Source organism: Pongo pygmaeus, chromosome 20 (assembly GCF_028885625.2).
Source record: "Pongo pygmaeus isolate AG05252 chromosome 20, NHGRI_mPonPyg2-v2.0_pri, whole genome shotgun sequence".
NCBI classification, from domain to species: domain Eukaryota; kingdom Metazoa; phylum Chordata; class Mammalia; order Primates; family Hominidae; genus Pongo; species Pongo pygmaeus.
This window is the reverse complement of record NC_072393.2, coordinates 48,424,806-48,446,649: the sequence shown is the minus strand read 5'-3', so window position 1 is coordinate 48,446,649 and position 21,844 is coordinate 48,424,806. Positions and strand designations below refer to the sequence as shown.

At 44.6% G+C, this 21,844-nt stretch overlaps 1 protein-coding gene across 3 annotated transcripts; it reads left to right on the top strand.

Annotated features, from left to right (window-relative positions):
- The first annotated feature begins 6,450 nt into the window (after window positions 1–6,450).
- LOC129019879 (carcinoembryonic antigen-related cell adhesion molecule 8) lies at window positions 6,451–21,277 on the top strand. 3 transcript variants are annotated; one of them, XM_054463374.2, is made up of 6 exons: window positions 6,451–7,079; window positions 7,967–8,326; window positions 12,121–12,399; window positions 12,803–13,057; window positions 18,526–18,657; window positions 20,194–21,277. In XM_054463374.2, the coding sequence occupies exons 1-5, from the start codon at window positions 6,998–7,000 to the stop codon at window positions 18,615–18,617; spliced, it is 1,068 nt and encodes a 355-aa protein (XP_054319349.2). In that variant the 5' UTR covers window positions 6,451–6,997; the 3' UTR covers window positions 18,618–18,657; window positions 20,194–21,277. The 3 variants fall into 3 exon arrangements, with proteins under 3 accessions (XP_054319349.2, XP_054319350.2, XP_063514570.1); XM_054463375.2 differs by having other exon boundaries at window positions 6,920–7,079; window positions 20,168–21,277; XM_063658500.1 differs by lacking the exon at window positions 12,803–13,057 and having other exon boundaries at window positions 6,942–7,079; window positions 20,168–21,277.
- Window positions 21,278–21,844: the final 567 nt, after the last annotated feature.

Genomic DNA, 21,844 nt, shown 5'->3' with positions numbered 1-21,844 from the left:
ATTTGTCCCTGACAACAAGAAATGAAGATGATTTGTCCCTGCTCCTTGTCTGCTCCCCTAACATTGATATTCCTCCCCTGCACCTCCCTCTTCTGCTCCCAAACCCCTGCCCAGTGCTCAGCTCAAGGCATCACTGCACCCTGGGCATACACAGTACAACCTACTGGCCACAAACACAAACTCATAGAAGGTGATGCAAAATCTGCATTTGGAACATCTGATTGTGAAAGAGGCAGGGCAGTGAACTTGCAATCACAGAGACGGACTCGTGGGTCTGGAACATGATGGAGCTCTCCTATATACCAACAGCAACCAGGCTGAGAATCAAATCAAGAACTCAACTCCTTTTACAATACTGGAAAAAAAAAATACTTAGCAATATACCTAACCAAGGTGGTAAAAGATCTCTACAAGGAAAACTACAAAACACTGCTGAAATAAATCATAGATGACACAAACAAATGGAAACACATCCCATGCTCATGGATGGGTAGAATCAATATTGTGAAAATGACCACACTGCCAAAAGCAATCTGCAAATCCAATGCAATTCCCATCAAAATACCACTATTATTCTTCACAGAACTAGAAAAAAAATCCTAAAATTCATATAGAACCAAAAAGAGCCCACATAGCCAAAGCAAGACTAAGCAAAAAGAACAAATCTGGAGGCATTACATTACCTGATTTCAAACTATACTATAAAGCCATAGTCACCAAATCAGCATGGTACTGGTATAAAAATAGGCACATGAAACAACAGAACAGAACAGAGAACCCAGAAACAAACCCAAATACTTACAATCAACTGATTTTTGACAAAGCAAACAAAAACATACTGTGGAAAAATGACACCCTATTCAACAAACGGTGCTGGAATAATTGACAAGCCACATGTAGAAGAATGAAAGTGGATCCTCATCTCTCACCTTATACAAAAATCAACTCAAGATGGATAAGGACTTAAACCTAAGACCTGAAACTATAAAAATTATGTAAGATAACATCAGAAAAACCCTTCTAGACATTGGCTTAGGAAAGAGTTCATGACAACCCAAAAGCAAATGCAATAAAAACAAAGATAAATAGCTGGGACTTAATTAAACTAAAGAGCATTTGCACGACAAAAGGAACAGTCAGCAGAGTAAACAGACAACCCACAGAGTGGGAGAAAATCTTCACAATCTATACATCTGACAAAGGACTAATATCCAGAATCTATAATGAACTCAACCAAATTAGCAAGGAAAAAACAAACAATCCCATCAAAAAGTGGGCAAAGGACATGAATAGACAATTCTTGAAGAAAGATATATAAATGGCCAACAAACATATAAAAATACTCAACATCACTAATAGTCAGGGAATGCAAATCAAAACCACAGTGTGATGCCACCTTTCTCCTGCAACAATGGCCATAATAAAAAAATAACAGATGTTGGTATGAATGTGGTGAAAAGATAACACTTCTACACTGCTGGTGGGAATGTAAACTAGTGCAACCACTATGGAAACCAGTGTGGAGATTCCTTAAAGAACTAAAAGTAGAACTACCATTTGATCCAGCAATCCCACTTTTGGTATCTACCCAGAAGAAAAGAAGTCATTATACAAAAGGATACTTGCACATGCATGTTTATAGCAGCACAATTTGCAATTGCAAAAATGTGGAACCAACAAAAATGTCCATCAATCAATGAGTGGATAAAGAAACTTGGTATGTATATATGTATGTGTATATATGTGTGTGTGTGTGTATATATATATATACACACATAAACAATATATATTATATATTATAATATATATATATGTGATGGAATACTACTCAGCCATAAAAAGGAATGAATTAATGGCATCCTCAGCAACCTGGATGGGATTGAAGACTATTATTCTAAGTGAAGTGACTCAGGAAAGGAAAACCAAACATCATATGTTCTCATTCATAAGTGGGAGCTAAGTGATGAGGATGTAAAGGCATAAGAATTACACAATGGATTTTGGGGACTCAGGTAAAAAGGGTAGGAAGGGAGTGAGGGAAAAAATACTACAAATTGGGTTCAGTGTATACTGCTTGGGTGATGGATGCACCAAAATCTCACAAATCACCACTAAAGAACTTACTCATGTAACCAAATACCAATCTGTTCCCCCAAAAACCTATGTAAATAAAATATATATTTTTTTAAAAAAGAAAAAGAAAAAGAGGGGTAAATCTTGATGATTTCGAATGTGGTAATGGATTGTTAGATATGACACAAAAGCATGAGCAACAACAAGGAAAAATAGATAAATTAAGCTTTATAAAGATGCAAGCCTTTTGTGCATCAAAGGACATTATCAAGAAAGTGAAAAGACCAGGCACAGAATGGGAGAAAAAATTTGCAAATTACATATAGAAGAGCTTCCTGTCCAGAATATATAAAGAACGGCTACAACTCAATAACAAAAAGACAAACCACCCCATTTATAAATGGGCAAAAACTCAAATAGACATTTCTTCAAAGAAGATATACAGGCCAGGTGCAGTGGCTCACACCTGTAATCCCAGCACTTTGGGAGGCCGAGGCAGGTAGATCACGAGGTCAGGAGTTTGAGACCAGCCTGGCCAGCATAGTGAAACCCCATCTCTACTAAAAATACAAAAATTAGCCGGGCATGGTGGTGCACGCTTGTAGTCCCAGCTACTTGGGAGGCTGAGGCAGGAGAATTGCTTGAACTCAGGAAGTGGAGGTTGCAGTGAGCCGAGATCGCACCACTGCAGTCCAGCGTGGGCAAAAGAGCGAGACTCCATGTCAAAAGAAGAAGAAGAGAGAAGAAGAGGAAGAAGAAGAGAGAAGAGGAAGAAGAAAAAGAAGAAGAAGAAGAAGAGGAAGAGGAAGAGAAGGAGGAGGAGGAGGAGGAGGAAGAAATACAAATAGTCAATAAGGACATGAAAAGACACTCAACATCATTAGTTCTTAGAAAACTGCAAAGTCAAAGCCACAATGAGATACCATATCACACTGACAACAATGGCTATTGTTCTTTTAAAATGTTAAGTAATGTGTGGCAGCCTTACATAGAATTTGGAATCCTCATACATTGCTAGTGAGAATATAAAAAGGTACAGCCACTATAAGAGACAGTTGTGCTGTTCCTCAAAGTGCTAATCATAGAATTATTATGTGAAACAGCATCTATTCCTAGCTCTATACCCAAAGAATTGAATCCAGGGACTCAAACAGGTACTCAAATGGAAGTGTTGATTGCAACATTATTCACAATAGATAAAATATGGAAACAACCCAAGTGTCCATCAACACATGAATGTGGATAAACAAATATGGCGATACATAAAAACAAAATGTGAATCAGCCACAAAGAGGAATGAAGCTCTGACACCCGCTGGAACATGCAGGGACCTTAGAAACATTATGCTAAATGAAATATACCAGAAACAAAATGACATATGTGTATGATTCCATTTATAGAAACCCCAAGAACAGGCAAATTCATAGAGACAGAAAGACTAGAGATAATCAAGGTCTAGGGTGGAAGAAATAGGGAGTTATTGTTTAAAAGATACAGAGTTTCAGTTTGGAATGATGAAAATTTTCTAGGAAAAATACTAGTGATGGTTATTTAACATCGTGAATGTGGTTAATTCCATTTGTTTGCACATTTTAAAGTGGTTAAAATGGCACATTATACATACACAAATGTGCATATTTACAGATACATTTATAAATATATATTTACTTACACATATAAATATATATGGATGTACATATATACACTCTACCACAATTTTTTGAAAAGTCTTTGGTGAAGAAAACCTACTATGTAAAACATACCCACCCTAATCAGATAGCCCTCATACACTTACATGCAGACCCTTCATGACCTTATCCACAGAGAGATTCAAGGATTTAGAGACATGAAACTGCCCAGCCAACTGCAGATGCACAACATAAATGTATTTGCCAAGAGACTGAGAGTTAAGCTGGAGGCACGGACTTCAGCACTGCCAGGACTCTCACCCTCCCCCATGGATTCTGACTTTATCTTACTTGGCACATTATTCAGATCTTGTTGTGGAGTTGGGGCAGGGTAGGTCATAAAGCCTGACCCCAGGACACTCTGTGTGAGCACGAGCCACACACACACCATTAGATCTCCACACACAGCTGTGACCATTGTGAGGAGGACTAACACAGGCTCAGAGATCACACCAGAGAATCAGCCACAGAGAAAAACACGGGGCTGGAGGAGCTGGTCCCTGAAATAGAACAGGGTCCCTGCAGTTCATGGGTCCAGCCCACTCCAGAGTGTCTATCCCCCCACCCCCACCATGATGCAAGCACCCCTGAAGAACAGCTTTTTTCAAGGGCCTCCTCCTTGGTGACACATCAGGGTGCCTCACTGTCAAGCTGTCCACAGAGAACAGCACCTTGGACAGCACCCATCCCAGCTTCACCCTTCCTGGGATCAGGGCTCAGAACTCTGGGCTCAGGCCTCAGAAAAAATGGCAGAGGCCAATGAGGCCAGAGATGGTGAGTGGGGGCAGCGACCTAGGGGAAGCTGCTTGGAACGGGAGCAGGTGAAGCCACAGGGAGATGGTAGCACAGGAAGAAAAACCCAGGAATGGGCAGAAAAAGTGAGGAGGAAACAGGCTCTGTGGGGCTACAGCCCAGAGTGGGACTGTGAGTGTGAAGCCATCTCAGCAAAGAAAGGCAAGTCTCATGAACAGGAAATGAAGCAGCTCCCAGCTCCCCTGCTGGAAACTGAACGTGTCCCCCCAAAATTATTGAAGCCTTTATCCTTAACGTGATGGAATTTGGAGAAGGGGGTCTTCTCCCTGCCCAGTGCTCAGCCCCACCCAGACATCACTGCACCAGGGCACACACAGTGCAGCCCACTGCACACAAACACAAACTCACAGGTGACAGAAATCTGTGTCTGGGACATCTGATTGTGAAAAAGGGAGGACGGTGAACCTGCAGCCACAGAGACTGGGACTCATGTGGCTGGAATGTGATGCAGCTCTGACATAACATGTGGGTGACCTCGTGTGAAATGTACAGATCCATGTGGAATAAAACACGCAGCCTGACCTGGGACTGCGGCCACCCACACTTCCCTTCCAGTCCACCAGAGGGCGACAGAGTCCCTCCAGCCTGGAGCCTTCCCAGGGGCTGCTGACCTCCCTCAGCACAACCCATAGCCCAGCAGGGTCCACCCTCACCAGGGCACCTCGGCCCACGTCCTCCTTACCCTCCAAACTCCCCATATGGACTCTGTCAGCTCCTCCCTGCAGCCAGGCAGCCAGCAACATGAGGCCGCTCCCTCTGCAGGCAGCTCCTGCCCCACACACCCAATCCTTCCCTGGGCCTAGTTAAGGCATCTCCCAGGGCAGCGCTGGTGCACGCGATGCCACACTGGGCACTTTCCCCTCGTGACCTCCCTCCATCCTCATCAACTCTTTCTGTGACTGCTCCCTAAATGCCCGCCCCTGCTCCGTGTGTCCTGTTCTCTACGGCATGACAGGCTGAGCCCAGCGCTGACAGAACTACAGCTGCCTGAGGGCCCACACTGCCTCTGGGGAATCAGCCAGGCACCCTATGACCTTCCCTCTGCACCCCAGGAGGCTCGGAGAGCATGTGATGGTCACGCCCAGGCACTATCTGGGATGTAGCCACCTGCCCCCTGCTGTCCTTCGTGAAGCCAGGAGGGAGGACCGCGCTCTCTCCTGTACACAACCTTGGGGGCAAGGGATGAGCTCCCTTTGTTCCCAGAACATGGCCCACCCCTACCTGCCCTCTCCGGTGTGAGCAACTTCCCCCCAGACGGGCTCCGCGGCCGCTGCCCATCCTTCCTGTACACAGAGGGGCCTGACCAGGTCCAAACCCTTAGGACAGACCCCAGGGGATATCAGCATGGGGAGGGCTGAGCCCATCCTGGCTGCAGAGTAAGTTGGGATGAGTCTCTCCAGCTCTGAGCCCCTGCTCTGTCCCAGGCTCCCTCTCCTGGATCTCAGAGAGCACTGTCTTGTGGGTCCCCTGGGCAACTCCCCACTTCCTGCTGCACCAACCATAGGGAAGGTGGGGTGACCACAGGACAGTCAGCCAGGCAAAAACAGAGGACACCCAAGACGGTCAGAGAGAACATGGAAGGCCCGAGCCCCAGCTCAGCTGCCAGAAGCCAAAGAGCAAGAAAATGGCTGATACCTGTCCCTGATGACCACTAGGCCCACAGCCCCCACTGACCAACCAGAACAGCCCTCTCTCTCGGGAGGCATAAGAGATTATTTGCCCTGCACACCACCAGTAAGGACAGTCCCCTCTGGGATATCCAGGGCATTGAATGTCCATCCTTGGAAGCTGCAACCAAGCTTGATACAATGAGAGAGGGGGAGGATCCCTCTCACCAGTGAGCACACACCTCCCCAAAGCTCAGTGGTGGTGTCCCTGTGACAGGATCCTTGCGGAGCCCTGACCTCCTAATCTGAAGGGAAGCACCAGATGGGGATGGGAGAGGGCAGGGGGAGCGACTGTGCACCCCGACCTGGAGACATGGGCTGCAGGACGCTGAGGGCACAGGGCTGTGCTCACCCAGTCTCCAGGGTGTGTGTGTGACTGTGTGTGTCTCTTTGTGTGTGTGTGTGTCTCTGTGTGTGTGTGTGTCTGCATAGTGTGTGCAGAGGTTGGGTGCTGTGTGTGTGTGTGTCTGCATAGTGTGTGCAGAGGTTGGGTGAGAGAATCACTGCTGAAGGAGTCAGAGACCTCAGCAATTCCCAGGGGCCTGAAACACAGAAAATAAAGGGAAAGGAGGGACAGGGAGGCAGGACTGAGAGGGGAGGGGACAGAGAGGTGTCCTGGGCACAGACCCCGCCCATGAGCCTGAGAAGCGCTCCTGCCCTGGGAAGAGGCTCAGCACAAAAGGAGGAAGGACAGCACAGCTGACAGCCGTGCTCAGAAAGTTTCTGGATCCCAGGCTCATCTCCACAGAAGAGAACATGCAGGCAGCAGAGACCATGGGGACCATCTCAGCCCCTTCCTGCAGATGGCGCATCCCCTGGCAGGGGCTCCTGCTCACAGGTGAGGAGGGGACTTCCTGGGAGAGGACAGGAGGAGGAAGCACAGTGACTGGCTGGGGTCTCCTGGGGAGGACGGGGCTCTGAAAGGGGACAGAGGGCTTCTGTTGGAGCCTTAATAGAGGAGAGGACACAAGAGAGGGGACGAGGTCACAATAGGAAAATCACATTGAACTGGAATTGGTAAGAGGCAGGAACATCTCAAGTGTTCCATATTCCTGGTTAATCATCACTGGCCACTACATTTTGAAAAACGATAATAATAACCATACCAGATGACACTTCAAATAAAAGCATAATCAGGGTATGAAACATTGTCCTCAGCCAACAACGTCAGACATTGGCAAATAAACCCCAGGAAGCAGAGGGCCCAGGGAATGCTCAGGAACTCATCCACAGGAGCCTGAAGCCTGCCCAGGCACTGGGGTACAGCCAACATCACACAAGTCCCTGCCCTCACAGAGCTCACACTCTCCTGGGGACGAAGACAGACACACAAAGAGATCTAGAATGTGAGGTCAGGCGCTGATAGGAGCCCTGGAGGGAACACAGCAGGGAAAGGTCAGAAAGGGAAGACCCAGTGTCTCTAGAGGAGGTGTCAGGGAAAGGGTCTCCCAAGGATGCCCTAATGTGAGCAGGATCTGAGGGCAGTGTGGAGGGAGCCATGCAGAACCCTGAAGAAGAGGATTCCACACAGGGAAATGCCAAGGTCAGAGGTGTTGAAGAAATGGGGGCTGTGCTGCTGACGTTGACTCAGTAGGACACACACACACACACACACACACACACACACACACACACACAAACACACAAACTCCAAAGCTGATGTCCCCATTTTTCCACTCCAATACATAGGTTGCAATATTGCTTGATGCTCTCTCCCCCTCCTAGCCTCACTTTTCACCTTCTGGAACCCGCCCACCACTGCCCAGCTCACTATTGAAGCTGTGCCATCCAATGCTGCAGAGGGGAAGGAGGTTCTTCTACTTGTCCACAATCTGCCCCAGGACCCTCTTGGCTACAACTGGTACAAAGGGGAAATGGTGGATGCCAACCGTCGAATTATAGGATATGTAACATCAAATCAACTAACTACCCCAGGGCCTGCATACAGCAGTCGAGAGACAATATACCCCAATGCATCCCTGCTGATGCGGAACGTCACCAGAAATGACACAGGATCCTACACCCTGCAAGTCATAAAGCTAAATCTTGTGAGTGAAGAAGTAACTGGCCATTTCAGCGTACATCGTGAGTGATTCCCCATGACCTCTGGGTGTTGGGGGTCAGTTCTACTTCCCACACACAGGACTGTTAGGCCTGGGCTGTGCCTGTGTCCCTCTCTGCATTACATCCCACTTTAGGGTTTGGACATTTAGTGCAGGACACACTCAGGGGAGACAGACTTCCACAGATCAGAATTCCTTTCCTGCATCCAGACCCTGCAGACACTCGTGGCAGAGGAATGACAGTCTGATGGGGGGACTCAGCAGAAGGAGATCAGTCTCAGCCAGGCACCCCGTGCCCTCCCCATGGACCTGACCCTGAGAAAAACTCTAAAGAACTGGGTCAGGGCCTGACCTGAGGGGCCCCCTGGGATCCTCACAGAGAAGCTCATCCCTGGAAGCCCCTGCTCCAGACTCCTGTCCCAGGATCCTGACTCCAGGTAACCCCGGGAAACCTGTGCCAGCACTGGGTTGTAGCCTCCTGGGCAGGGCCAACTAGGAGCAAAGATTTACCAGCCGTCCAAGGGCTGTGGCTCCTGGAGCTGCTCACCAGCCAGGGCTCAGACCCCAGAGCCTCATCTGGGCAATGACAGAGTCTTGTCCTTCACCTGAGACTCAGAGTGGAGAGGACAGATGGACAAACTTCTTAGGCCATCAGCCAACTGGCCTGGGAGGCTTAGGAGACTCCATAGGAAGTTCAGTGTCCCCAGGGACAGAAATAGAAGAAAGATGTTCCTAAAAGCAACTTGTCCAGCAGGGATCATGCCAAGGGGACCCTCTCATGGAGGCAAATAATAACCCGTGCTGTTTGTGTGAGTGCCTCCTCTGTGCAAGCTTCAGGTCAGGTGACTATGAAAAATTTAATGCTAATTCACAGAAAACCTGGCAGAAAATATCATTTTCCTATTGAGAAAGAAACAATAATTCTTTTTATTTCTTTTTTCTTTTTTTTTTTTTTTTTTTTTTTTTTTGAGACGGAGTCTCTGTGGCCAGGCTGGAGTGCAGTGGTGCAATCTCGGCTCACTGCAACCTCCACCTCCAGGGTTCAAGCGATTTTCCTGCCTCAGCCTCCCCAGTAGCTGGGACTACAGGTGCATGCCACCACCCCTAGCTAATTTTGGTATTTTTATTAGAGACAGCGTTTTTCCATATTGGCCAGGATGGTCTTGATTTCTTGACCTCATGATCCACCCACCTGGGCCTCCCAAAATGCTGGGATTACAGGCGTGAGCCACTGTGCTCAGCCTATTATTTCTTTTAATAGAAGCTTATTATTGAGAAGAAACAGAGGCACAGGAAGACACAGTCACTGAACCAGGGTCACACAAACACGAGGGACAGATCAGGGTCACATGAGGTCTCTCTCCAGTCACAGCCCCATCCTCTCTTCCACAAGAAGGCAGGGCTTATTGCATTCCATGGACCCCATGGTCATCCATTGGCTCAAATCCTTTCTTCCTGAGCCTCCAAAGCTCAGAGAAGTGAGAGCAAATAAGCAACTGATTAATTTGTACTCCAGAACTAAATCACCTGCCCCAACTGTCAGAGCTGGTGCGAGGAATGTCCAGGCTCCCTCTAAGATCCTAACCCCCCTCACTGAACCTGAAATCCTGTTTCCTGATGTGTTGCTGTCACTCCCATGGGAGGACAAAAGAGAGGACTTTGCTTTCTCTCCCCACTCACACCCTGCACCAGGACAGGCCCAACATGTGACACACACTCGATCGTTCTCTCATGAAGGAGAGAGGGAATGAATGATCCAAAACCTCTTTAGAGACTAGATCCTGGATGGCCAGGCAGGTGCTGTCTGATGGGCTTACTGCCTGTTCCACACACATCTGTGTCCTCATGATGGCACCACTGTGATAAGATGGTGGTCCTTCAGGTGGGGAGATGCATGAGCCACCGGCGTCTCACTTAGACTCTGTCCAATTCGCAAAAACCGAATCCAACTCTACTTGTGTCTCCTGAGGTCAAGAGAAAATGAAGAAAGCATTGCACATGTCTGTTTTGGGTTCCTCTCAATTTTGCCTAACTCTGCGTAGGAATTAGGGGCAGGAAGCTTTCTAAATTTACTAAAATAACACACATCGCTTCTCCTAATTTGGCATTGTTCCTCCCTTTGTGGAATTGACACACCTAAGACTTCCTCTCTGACCAGTTCTGTCCTCCTAACAGGACTCACGTGCCTCCCTCTACCTGGGAGTTGCTAATTTCAAGAGAACTTCGGGATCTTCCTTTGAGCATAATGTGATCCTGCTGGAATTCACAGGACGCCTAAACCTTATTTTGTTAACAAGAGAAATACTCCTTCCACCAATTGGTTTTAGATCTGTGGACAATTAATAGCCATTTTTACTTATGGAAAAAAATTCATGTTTCCTCCCATTTTGTTTTTGACTATAGTCAGAACATAATATCTAAGCTCCTGACAAATTTTAAAATGTAAATTACATTTACACAATGACCATCAAAAATCCCAAATCTGAAATGCTCCAAAATTCCACATTTTTTGGCCACTAACGTGATGTTCAAAAGAAATGCTCACTGGAGCATTTTGGATTTGGGATTTTCAGATTTGAGATGCTAAACCAGTAAGTATACCACAAATGTTCAAAAATTTATAAAAGTTAGAAATTCAAAACACTTTTGGTCCTAAGCCTTATGCATAAGAAATACTAACTGTGTATGAACTATAGGCACAAAGCTGTACAGCAGATCTCTAGAACCTCCTCATCCCGTGTAACTGAAACTACAGACCCATGAACAACTCTCCATTCCCCCCGCTCCCAGCCCATAGCAACCACCATTCTACTGCGTGATTCCATGAGTGTGACTACCCTAGGAACCTCATGTAAGTGGAATCCTACAGTATCTGTCCTGTCAGTGACTTACTTTACTTTGCGTAATGTCCAGTGGGAGAAAATATTTGCAAAACTTCTTCCCAAATTTCTCTCTCATAACTGTCAAACACCCATGGTCCATGAGGGCCAAATTTCCAGCACTTCATGCTCCCCCTTCCCACCAGTCAGTTTGCATTTGCAAATATCCACATGTATTTATGGGAGGATCCACAGCTCCTCACCTGCTCCCTGCAGGGAAAGAAGGGACATTAAAAACCAAGGAAAGGAAACATGGTTCTGCTCCAAAGCCACCTGCTCTTGCCTGTCCCCTTCACTCCTTCTAGTTCATTCCTTGGACTCTGCTCTATCTTTAGAGGTCACTGGCTCAAGTAAGTCAAGATGAAACACCTAGGAAAAACTGCTCCACCTTGTGGCTCCACTGCCTGATGACGGAACCGACCTCCAGGCTTGCCCCAGCCTCCCCTGTGTTATTTCTGCTGAAACACCCAGTCAGGAATTAAGGACAGTGGCAAGTCCCATCATCTCCCATCTCTAGATGGGAGACAGAACCCTAAAAAACACACCTCGAGGGGCAAAGTAGGACTGTGAAGCTGGAAGGGATCCAGCACCTATATGTTCCAGGTGAGGACCCCTAGGTGGGCCAGGCAGGCAGCCGGTCAGGGAGGGATCAGAAGAGGCACCAGGATCTGTAACTCCCAGTCCTGGGTCTGCCCACAACCCAGCGCAGCTGCTCAATTCACACTTGAGAAAGTCTGTGCTTCTCCCACACAGGGAAGGGGGCCTCATGGTCTCTGAGCCCTGATCATCGTGCATCTGTCTTGTCACACACACCTGCCGTGGGCTTTTAAGTACTCGAGTAGGCTGAGAGGTGGGAGATGCCAACTCTGATTGAAAGATGCCTGTGGAGGAATCAAAGGTGCCACACAGGGCAATCTTCTCTCTGTTTTCTGCACAGCGGAGACTCCCAAGCCCTCCATCTCCAGCAACAACTCCAACCCCGTGGAGGACAAGGATGCTGTGGCCTTAACCTGTGAACCTGAGACTCAGAACACAACCTACCTGTGGTGGGTAAATGGTCAGAGCCTCCCGGTCAGTCCCAGACTGCAGCTGTCCAATGGCAACAGGACCCTCACTCTACTCAGTGTCACAAGGAATGACGCAGGACCCTATGAGTGTGAAATACAGAACCCAGCGAGTGTGAACTTCAGTGACCCAGTCACCCTGAATGTCCTCTGTGAGTATCTTCTGTTCCTCTGTGGCCCAGGCCGCCAGCCCAAATCCACACAGCCAGAGGCCAGGCCTCTCAGTCCCTCTCAGCTCCAAAAATGCAGATCCCCACCCACCCCTAGAAATCCAGCTGGTCATGACTTTCTGCCCCAGGCAAACATGGGTAGGCCCAACCTTGACCAAGAATAAGAGGGGAGGGGGTGCTCCTGTCATGGGAGACTTGGAGTCCACATCTTCTGATGGGAGAAACAGGTAAATGTCTCGGACTCTGTCTCAGTAGAAACAGCGGGGGTTTGGTTGGGACTTCCGGGTTGTGACTTGGCTCAGAGGGACACTGTGGCTCTTCCACAGACCAGGAGCTTCCCCTTCCCTCTGATGACATCACCTGTGACTTTATTCTTTTGCTCCAGATGGCCCAGATGCCCCCACCATTTCCCCTTCAGACACCTATTACCATGCAGGGGTAAATCTCAACCTCTCCTGCCATGCGGCCTCTAATCCACCCTCACAGTATTCTTGGTCTGTCAATGGCACATTCCAGCAACACACACCAAAGCTCTTTATCCCCAACATCACTGCAAAGAACAGCGGATCCTATGCCTGCCACGCCACTAACTCAGCCACTGGCCGCAACAGGACCACAGTCAGGATGATCACAGTCTCTGGTAAGTGGATCCGTGGAGCACTGGCAGTATGTTTTCTGGTAGAGTCTATCTGGCTTTCAGAGACGAGCCAGAAAAAAAGTTTTATTCCCAGCCTGTGTCCAACAGCACAAGCAAATCCCCAACTTTTCTCCTAAACCCTCCCAATTTATCTCTATAGACTCTCTTCTGCCTGTTTTTCTGATTTCTCTTGGCTGACCTTGGGGCTGACCTGAGAAACGTGGAGAGGGGCCTTCATCAGCCCCAGAGCCCTATGTCATGGAAAGGACTTCACAAAAGGGGAAGAAGGAGGGTCCTCAAGGTCAAGTTGCTTTTCTTTGTCACCAACACATGGCACCCCTGTTTCTGTTACCCCTTTGTTTTCTTTTACCTATGCCATTAGCTGCAAGAAACATCCAAGGCTTTGAAACAAGCCCACAATGTTCCCCAAATGAGAGGAGGAAGCCCCTTGGATGAGGGAGGAGCAGCTCAGACTGCTCCCATCTCTGCTCCCAGCTCCCCTGGTGACAGGCCCTGCCCTGACTCCACCTGGGGTGGGACCCAGGTGTATGGAGAAGGTGCCCAGGTGGCCTGTCCCAAATCTGGCTAAATCAAGTTGCCAGTTGAAGCCAAGCCTCCCCCCGGTCAGGCTGCACAAAAATGGGAAGGCAGGGAGCCTCCAGGAAGACTCCTGAGCTGTGTCCTGGCTCTGAAGTCACAGGCTGCATGAGGCTGTGGACACAGCACAGAGGACAGGGAGTGATGCACACTTGGAGACACAGGGAGATTCAGCCACAGGGTCTCTGCATGAGAGGGAATGGGTAGTGCCAGTTGCCCAGGCTGGAGTGCAATGGCACTATCTTGGCTCACCCTCCGCCTCCTGGGTTCAAGCAATTCTCCTGCCTCAGCCTCCCAAGTAGGTGGATTACAGGCATGTGCCAACACGCCCAGCTAATTTTGTATTTTTAGTAGAGATGGGGTTTCTCCATGTTGATCAGGCTGGTCTCGAACTCCTGACTTCAAGTGATCCGCCCGCCTTGGCTTCCCAAAGTGCTGGGATTACAGGCGTGAGCCACCGCTCCCGGCCACCATTAACTATTTCTATGCGTGCAATTTAGTGTTGTGTAACCATCACCACCATCCATTTCCAGAACTTTTTCATCTTACCATATTAAATAAATTTCTCTGCCCAATAAACAGTAACTCACTCCTTCTCCCCCTAACCCCTGGCAACCGCCGTTCTACTTTCTGTCTCTATGTAATTGACTATTCTAACAACCTTATATAAATGGAATTATATAATAGGTGGCCTTTTGTGTCTGGCTTGTTTCACTTAACATAATGTTTTTAAGGTTCGTCCATTTTGCACCATGTATCAGAATTTTCTTCCTTGTTAAGATTGAAGAACATCCCATTGTATGGATACACCTCATTTTTCTATCCACTTATCTTTCAATGGACTTTTCAGTTGTTTCCACCTTTTGGCTATTGTGTGACTAATGCTGCTGTGAACCTCAGTGTACAAATATCTGTTCAAATCCCTTCCAGTTCTCTTGAATATATGTCCAGAAGTGGAATTGCTGGATCCAATGGTAATTCTTTGTTTAATTGTTTGAGAAACAGACATACTGTTTTCCACAGTGGCTATAACATTTCACACTTCCATCAGCAATGCACTAGAGCTCCAATTTTTCCACCTCCTTAAAAACACTTGTTGTTTGTGTGTGTGTGGTTTTTTTTTTTTTTTTAATCAAAGCCATCCTAATGTGTTTGAGGTATTCTATCATTGGGGTTTTGTTTTGCATATCTCTAAGTATTAGTGATGTTGAGCATCTTTGCATGTGCTAATTGGCCATTTGTATATCTTCCTTGGAGAAATCTCTATTTCAGTCTTTTGTCCTTTTTTAGTTGGGTTTTTGGATTTTTGCTGTTGTGGATTTGTAGTAGTTCTTCATATATTCTGAAAATTGACCCTTATCATACATGATTTGCAAATATTTTTCCCACTTCAAGGGTTGCCTTTTCACTTCCTCGACAATGTTCTTTGATATATAAAAGTTATTGATTTTCATGAAGTCCAACTTATCCATTTTTTCTTTTGTTGCCTATGCTTTTGTTGTTATAACCAAGAAACCACTGTGAAATCCAATGTCATGGAGTTTTTTTCCCTGTGTTTTCTTCTGAGAGTTTTATAGTTTTTACTCTTACATTTGGTCTTTGATCTACTGTGGGTTAGTTTTTTTGTATATGGTGTCAGGTAAAGGTTCAGCTCATCCTTCTGCATGGATTTCCAGCTTTCCCAAAATCATTTGCTGAAAAGACTGCACTTTCCACATTGAGTGGTATTGGCATCCTTATCAAAAATCATTTGGCCATAGCCCCAAGCCCCAAGCATTCCTTCCTGGGCTTTCTATTCTATTCTGCTGGTTTCTATGTCTTCCTTTATGCAAGTAACGCATTGTATTGATTACTGTGGCTTTGTATAAATGCTGAAATCAGGATTCAGCATTTTTTTTCAAGGTTCCTTTTTTCACGATTGTTTGGCTATTTTGAGTCCTGAAATTCCATATGAACTTTAGGATAGATTTTTCTATTTCTGCAAAAAATGTCATTGGAAATCTGATAGAAATTGTGTTGAATCCGTAGCTCACTTTGGGTGGTATTATCCTCCTAACAATACACAGTCTTCCAATCCATGAAAACAAAATGTCTTCCCATTTATTGAGGTCATCTTTAATTTCCTTCAGCAATGTTTTCTAGTTTTCAGAATACAATCCTTTCACCTCCTTGGTTAAACTTATCCCTAAGTATTTTATTCTTTTTGATGTTAATGTGAATTAAAATTTTTTTCTTAATTTCCTTTTAGATTGTTCATTGTTAGTGTATAGAAATGCAACTGATGTTTGCATGTTGATTTTGTAACCTGCAACATTACTGAATTTATTAATAAATTCTAACAGGTTTTTTTCATCCTTAGAGTTTTCTACATAGAAGTTCAAGTTGTCTGTGAACAGACAGATAATTTTGCTTCTTCTTTCCAATCTGAAAGTCTTTTTTTCTTGCCTAACTTCTCTGGCTAGGACTTGTAATACTATGTTAAATAGACGTGGCAAAAGCAGGCATCCTTGTCTTGTTCCTGATCATAGGGGGAAAGCTTTCAGTCTTTATTGAGTATGATGTTAGCCTTGGGCTTTTCACATACTGCCTTTATTTTATTGAGATGGTTTCCTTCCATTCATACTTAGCATGTTTTTATTAAGAAAGAATGTTGAATTTTGTCTAATGAAATTTTTATTCAATCTTCCTACTAATTATAGGTCTATTCAGATTTTTTGTGTGTGTTTCTAGGAATTTGTCCATTTCATCTAGGCTATCCAATTTATTGGCATACAATTATTCATAGTACTTTTGTAAACAATATTTCTCTAGAATTGATATATAATATCTCCATTTTGTTTTCTTTCTTTCTTTCTTTCCTTTTTTTTTTTTTTTTGAGAGAGAGAGAGAGAGAGAGAAAGACAGAGTCTCACTCTTTAGGCCAGCCCAGGCTGGAGTGCAGAGGTGCGATCAAAACTCACTGCAGCCTCAACCTCCTGGGCTCAAGCAATCCTCCCAACTCAGCTTCCCAGGTAGCTGAAACTACAGGTGCATGCCATCATGCCCGGCTGATTTTTTTTTTTAATTTTGTAGAGACAGGGTCTCCCTATGTTGCCCCAGCTGGTTTCAAACTCCAGGCCTCAAGCAATCCTCCCGATTTGGCTTCCCAAAGTGCTGGGATTGAAGGTGTAAGCCACCATGCTGGGAGTCCATTTTCATTTCTGATTTTAGTAATTTCCATTTCTCTTTTTTTCTTAGTCAATCTAGTTAATGGTTGTCAATTTTGTTGATCTTATTTTGAAGAACCAACTTTTGGTTTCATTGATATCCTCTATTGTTTGTCCATTCTCCATTTCATTTATATCCACTCTAATCCTTATTACTTCCTTCATTCAATATGTTTGGGTTTAGTTTGTTTTTCTCCTATACCATGAAGTTGTAAATTTGGTTATTGATTTGACATGTTTCTTCTTTTTTAATGTAAGAGTTTACAGTTATAAATGCTCTTGCACAAGACTCTTAACTTCTCTGAGCCTCTGATTCCTCAACTTAAAATTGCAGTAACAGTGTTTGCTTCATAGCAGTTTTAAGGGTTTAATGTAATCATCAATGAAACCAGCAAAACGCCCCACACAGAGGAAATGTTTCATAAATTTTAGCTGGTATATTACTACTGTTATCATTAGCTTGAAGTTGAGTAGTCCTAGAATCAAATCTCAAGTCTACTTCTCACCAGCCATATGACATCAGGAAAGTTTTTTCACCACTCTAAGCCTTTGTCGTCTCATCTGTAAAATGGAAATAATGTTCTACCCAAGAGAGTTATTGTATAAATCAAATGAGATACAGGTGAAGTATTTAGCACAGGGCCTGGCCCATAGGAACTGCCCCTCAACAATAGCTAACATAGCATTAATCATCAGCCTGAGTTGACTGGTGAGGGTCAAAAGTAAATGGTTCCAATAGAAATAAAGAAACAGATGCAAAAGGTTGTGTGTGTGTGTGTGTGTGTGTGTGTGTGTGTAAAAGGTATCTTAGGTAAATACACACACATATAAAAAAAGAGGCAACACAGGAAACACGAGGGCATGGTTACTGGTTACATGTGAAAGAGAGAGGAAAAAAAAAGCTAAATGCAAAGAATCAAACCTGGTATGTTAGTTTTTACCCACTGAGATGCAACCAAGATGGGATTAGACATGCAAGATAATTTATTAGGAAAAACACCTGTGAGGGAAAATGGGACGGGTGTGAGAGGAGCCTGGGAGAGCCCTCAGACCATGATGCAGATTTGATTCCTGTGAAGGAGAAAGAAAAAGAAGTTTTAGATAGCAGTGCAGTTCTAAGTGAGTTTAGGCAAGGCTGATGGGGCATTCTCCAACTAGTCACCCATCAGAGTTAAACAGAGTTTCGCAAAACTGGGCTTGCTTCCATACCCCTGCTGGGAGCCCCTGGGAAGAGAGGTCTCTGTGCAAAGGAGGTGGTCAATTTGGAATGCACTGACCTGGGCCTTCTGTCAATCAACTCCCTGCCATAGAGACCTGCCACAACTAAGACACTGAGAAAAAGATGCAACCGTGAAAAGGTGGAAAGTTCTAATGACACATAAAATAGCAATCAGCTTTTTCACATCACAAAGCCTTCAAAATATCTGAGTAAAGAAATGCCAGGATGAAATTGACAGAAGACTGATCATCAACCTAGAAACATGGTGAGAGCAAAAATTCCTGCAAGAATATAGCTGGCTAATCACGTCCCGGCAATCTTCCCACAAAAATAATGTATTCCTTGAAAAAACAAGTAGAGACTACTTCATGCTAGGAACTGGTTCCTGGGGTACCCCACTGTAAAATGGCATCAACTTCATTCCTTCTCTTCTTTTCTTTCCATGACAGATGCTTTAGTACAAGGAAGTTCTCCTGGCCTCTCAGCTAGGGCCACTGTCAGCATCATGATTGGAGTACTTGCCAGGGTGACTCTGATATAGTAGCCCTGGTGTAGTTTCTGAATTTCAGGAAGACTGGCAGGTATGATGGCCTTTCCTCTTGTCCTGTTTCCTGCAGGGCTGACCGCCATGCTTGGGAGAGTGACCTGTATCCCGGGAATGGATCTCCTCCTCCTCCCAATAAACTCCTGCTTCTCAGCACTAATTCCTGCAGGTCTCTTCTTCCCTGGTCTGCATGCTCCCTGTACCCCACTGTCTCTTAGCTGTGATTATCCCCAGCCTCTGCTCATTTGTTTCCCAGATTCAATACACTATGAAAGTCTTTTGATCCTTTCTTAACATCTCTCACTTGTGTCATTCTCTCCATTCCCATAGACCTCAACAACTGCTCAAAGTCCTGCTTGACTCCTTGTCTCCAGTATTTGAAACCTTCCTTGCATATGACTGTCTCATTACCTTCCTAAAATCTAGTTCACTCACTTACTCAAGAATCTTCAGAGGCCTACCCTGGCCTATTTGATAAGTTCACATTTCTTCTCTTTACTAATTCTTCTCACTTCCATTCCCTCTACTCCCTAGTATAATTCCTCCATCCTAATTAGAACTGTCTTCCTACACATCCCTGCCCCTCTACCCCATATACACATAGAATTCGTAGTTCCAATGCTATGCCTAGAAACAGGGTAATCTCCCATCCAGTATCTGAACTGTGGAGTTACCCACATACCCTTCAAAGCAAGCAACCTCTGACCTCATGGAGAACAATGACTCTAGCATTAATGTGTGAACCTGAGATTCAGGACACAGCCTACGTGTGGTTGAGAACCTTTTCCTGATGACCAATTCATGTGTTCATGAAAGATACAGAAATGAAGAAGGCAAGGTCTCTAACCCAGAGAACATACAACCTAAGACAGGAGATAAGATATGAAAAATAATCATGATACCAAAGTAGAAAAAAGTTAATGCCATAAGAAATCAGAGAAATCTGATGGGAAATATAGCCACACATTGGAATCACTGAGAAATGTTTTTTTAAATGATGCTCAAGCCCCATCCATAAATTCTGACCTACTGCCTGGAGTGGGACCCAGGCATTGGTAATTTTTAAGCCTTCCCAGATGCTACTAACATGTAACCAGGATGGAGAACTCCTGTTCTAATAGGTAGAACGTGAGGTTAAAACAATGGTTCTTTAGCTGGGAGTATTAGAATTTCCTAGAAAACTTTTTCAACATATACAAGCCTATACTTTGCTGGCCCTGTTCATTAATGGGCTCCACCAATGACTCAGTAGTCCAGTTGAGAAACAGAAGCTAAGTGGAAAAGCCACCTTATTTGATATGTTAAATTACATGGAAAGCATTGTCAATTGATAAGTGGTGCTGAACCTTCTCTAAGTTGTATTTATGGTTATGTTACTGATATGAGTGTTCCAAAATTATATGAGATTCCTAGAAATCAAATATGTTATCAGTCATAATGTCATATGCCACAGAAGTAACTAAATTTCTATGTGAGCTGTGTCTTTATCATAATGAACTCCCCTCATAGTTTTAATCATAGTCATTTTCAATCTTTGTCATTCACAGACAGTTGTTTTTATTCTTCCTTAAAGCATTTGCAATCAGCTACCATTCAAAATTGCTTCTTCTTCAAGATTTATGGACAAGACTCTGACAAGTACTCTTGAACACGAGTTTCTGATGACTTCAAGATCATGCCACTGGACTGTCTAAGAACTTGCAAACAGGCTGATACCTTCGTGAAGTTGTCGACCAAAACACAGAAGGAAAAAAACATCAATTTCATTGAACTAAATAATAATGAGGATAATGTTTTTAAGATTTTTTTTTTTTTTTTGAGACGGAATCTCGCTCTGTCGCCCAGGCTGGAGTGCAGTGGCACGATCTCCACTCACTGCAAGCTCCGCCTCTCGGGTTCACGCCATTCTCCTGCCTCAGACTCCTGAGTAGCTGGGACTATGGGCACCTGCCACCACGCCCGGCTAATTTTTTGTATTTTTAGTAGAGACAGGGTTTCACCATGGTCTCGATCTCCTGACCTCGTGATCCGCCTGCCTCGGCCTCCCAAAGTGCTGGGATTACAGGCGTGAGCCAGCGCGCCTGGCCCGTTTTTAAGATTTTTTATTTGAAAAATTGCCAATTCTTTAAGTGTTTTCTTTTTCAGATTTATGAATTTCTTTATCTTTTAAACTATCTATACCTTACTGCAATTTGGTAAAGTAGACTTTTGTGAACAAAAATTATAACATTTACTTTTGCTCCCTACCTGACTGCCACAGAACTGGGCAACTATTCATGAGTATTCATATGTTTATGGTAATTCAGTTATTTGCACAAGTTCCGTGAGAATCTGCTGTCTTTATAATGGAATATATTTTAAAACATTGGTTATATTACCAAGGCTTTGATTGGGATGTTATATTTGAGAAAATACAGAGAATGATAGATTAACGGAGTGTCTAATCTATCATGTCAACCCCAAATTTTTACGTACGAGATCCTTTAGTCCACCCAATGGCTGACATTAGCAGCACCTTTAACACAACTCTTTGTTCAAATGTACTATGGTCTCTTTTAGAGTCAGACTCCTAGACTCACTTGTTCTCACTGCCTGTTTTAATTTAACCCAGGCATGCAATGCTAGATAATAAAATTGCTCCCTATTGGCTGATCAGAGAGGAGTCTGTGTAGTTCATGACGCTTCTTGGTGCACATGGATAAATATATCGGATATTATACAGTCTCAGTTGCAAAAGTTAACAAACATGCTACTTGGTTAAAATGGCTACACTCATCTGGTTCATTCTTTTATCTATTCTATTTCAGTTGGTTTGCATCTTACCAAAGGTGCATACTCCAAACTCTTAACATTATCTTCCTCATAGTCATACTAGTGGTCTCCCTGGTGTGCTGTAGTCTCTAAAAGTTTTAAATGTTTGCGTGCTGCCATCCATCAAATATCATATGGTCTCTATTTGGCTGGAATTACATAAACTCAAAGAAATGTGTGATCAGGAGGATATCATAACCTATAAATGATGGAAGCCAAAAATGATGATAACTGAGAGTAATGCTAATGCTTTAAGTTTTGGTCACACTCTCACTTAAGTGAGAGTCTAAAGACTCCAAATTAGAGCCACTCACGCTAAATGCTACATACTCCAACTTGGATTTTAAGGAAGCAGATCTCAAAACAGACCAATGTTTTCTGAAAACAGAAGATTCCAGTCTCCCTGAGTCAAC

Coding starts and splice junctions, on each gene's coding strand:
- LOC129019879 (XM_054463374.2), top strand. CDS start 6,998: ATGCAGGCAGCAGAGACCATGGGGACCATCTCAGCCCCTTCCTGCAGA. Junction 8,327..12,120: donor TGGCCATTTCAGCGTACATC/GTGAGTGATTCC, acceptor TTTTCTGCACAG/CGGAGACTCCCAAGCCCTCC. Junction 13,058..18,525: donor CAGGATGATCACAGTCTCTG/GTAAGTGGATCC, acceptor TTTCCATGACAG/ATGCTTTAGTACAAGGAAGT.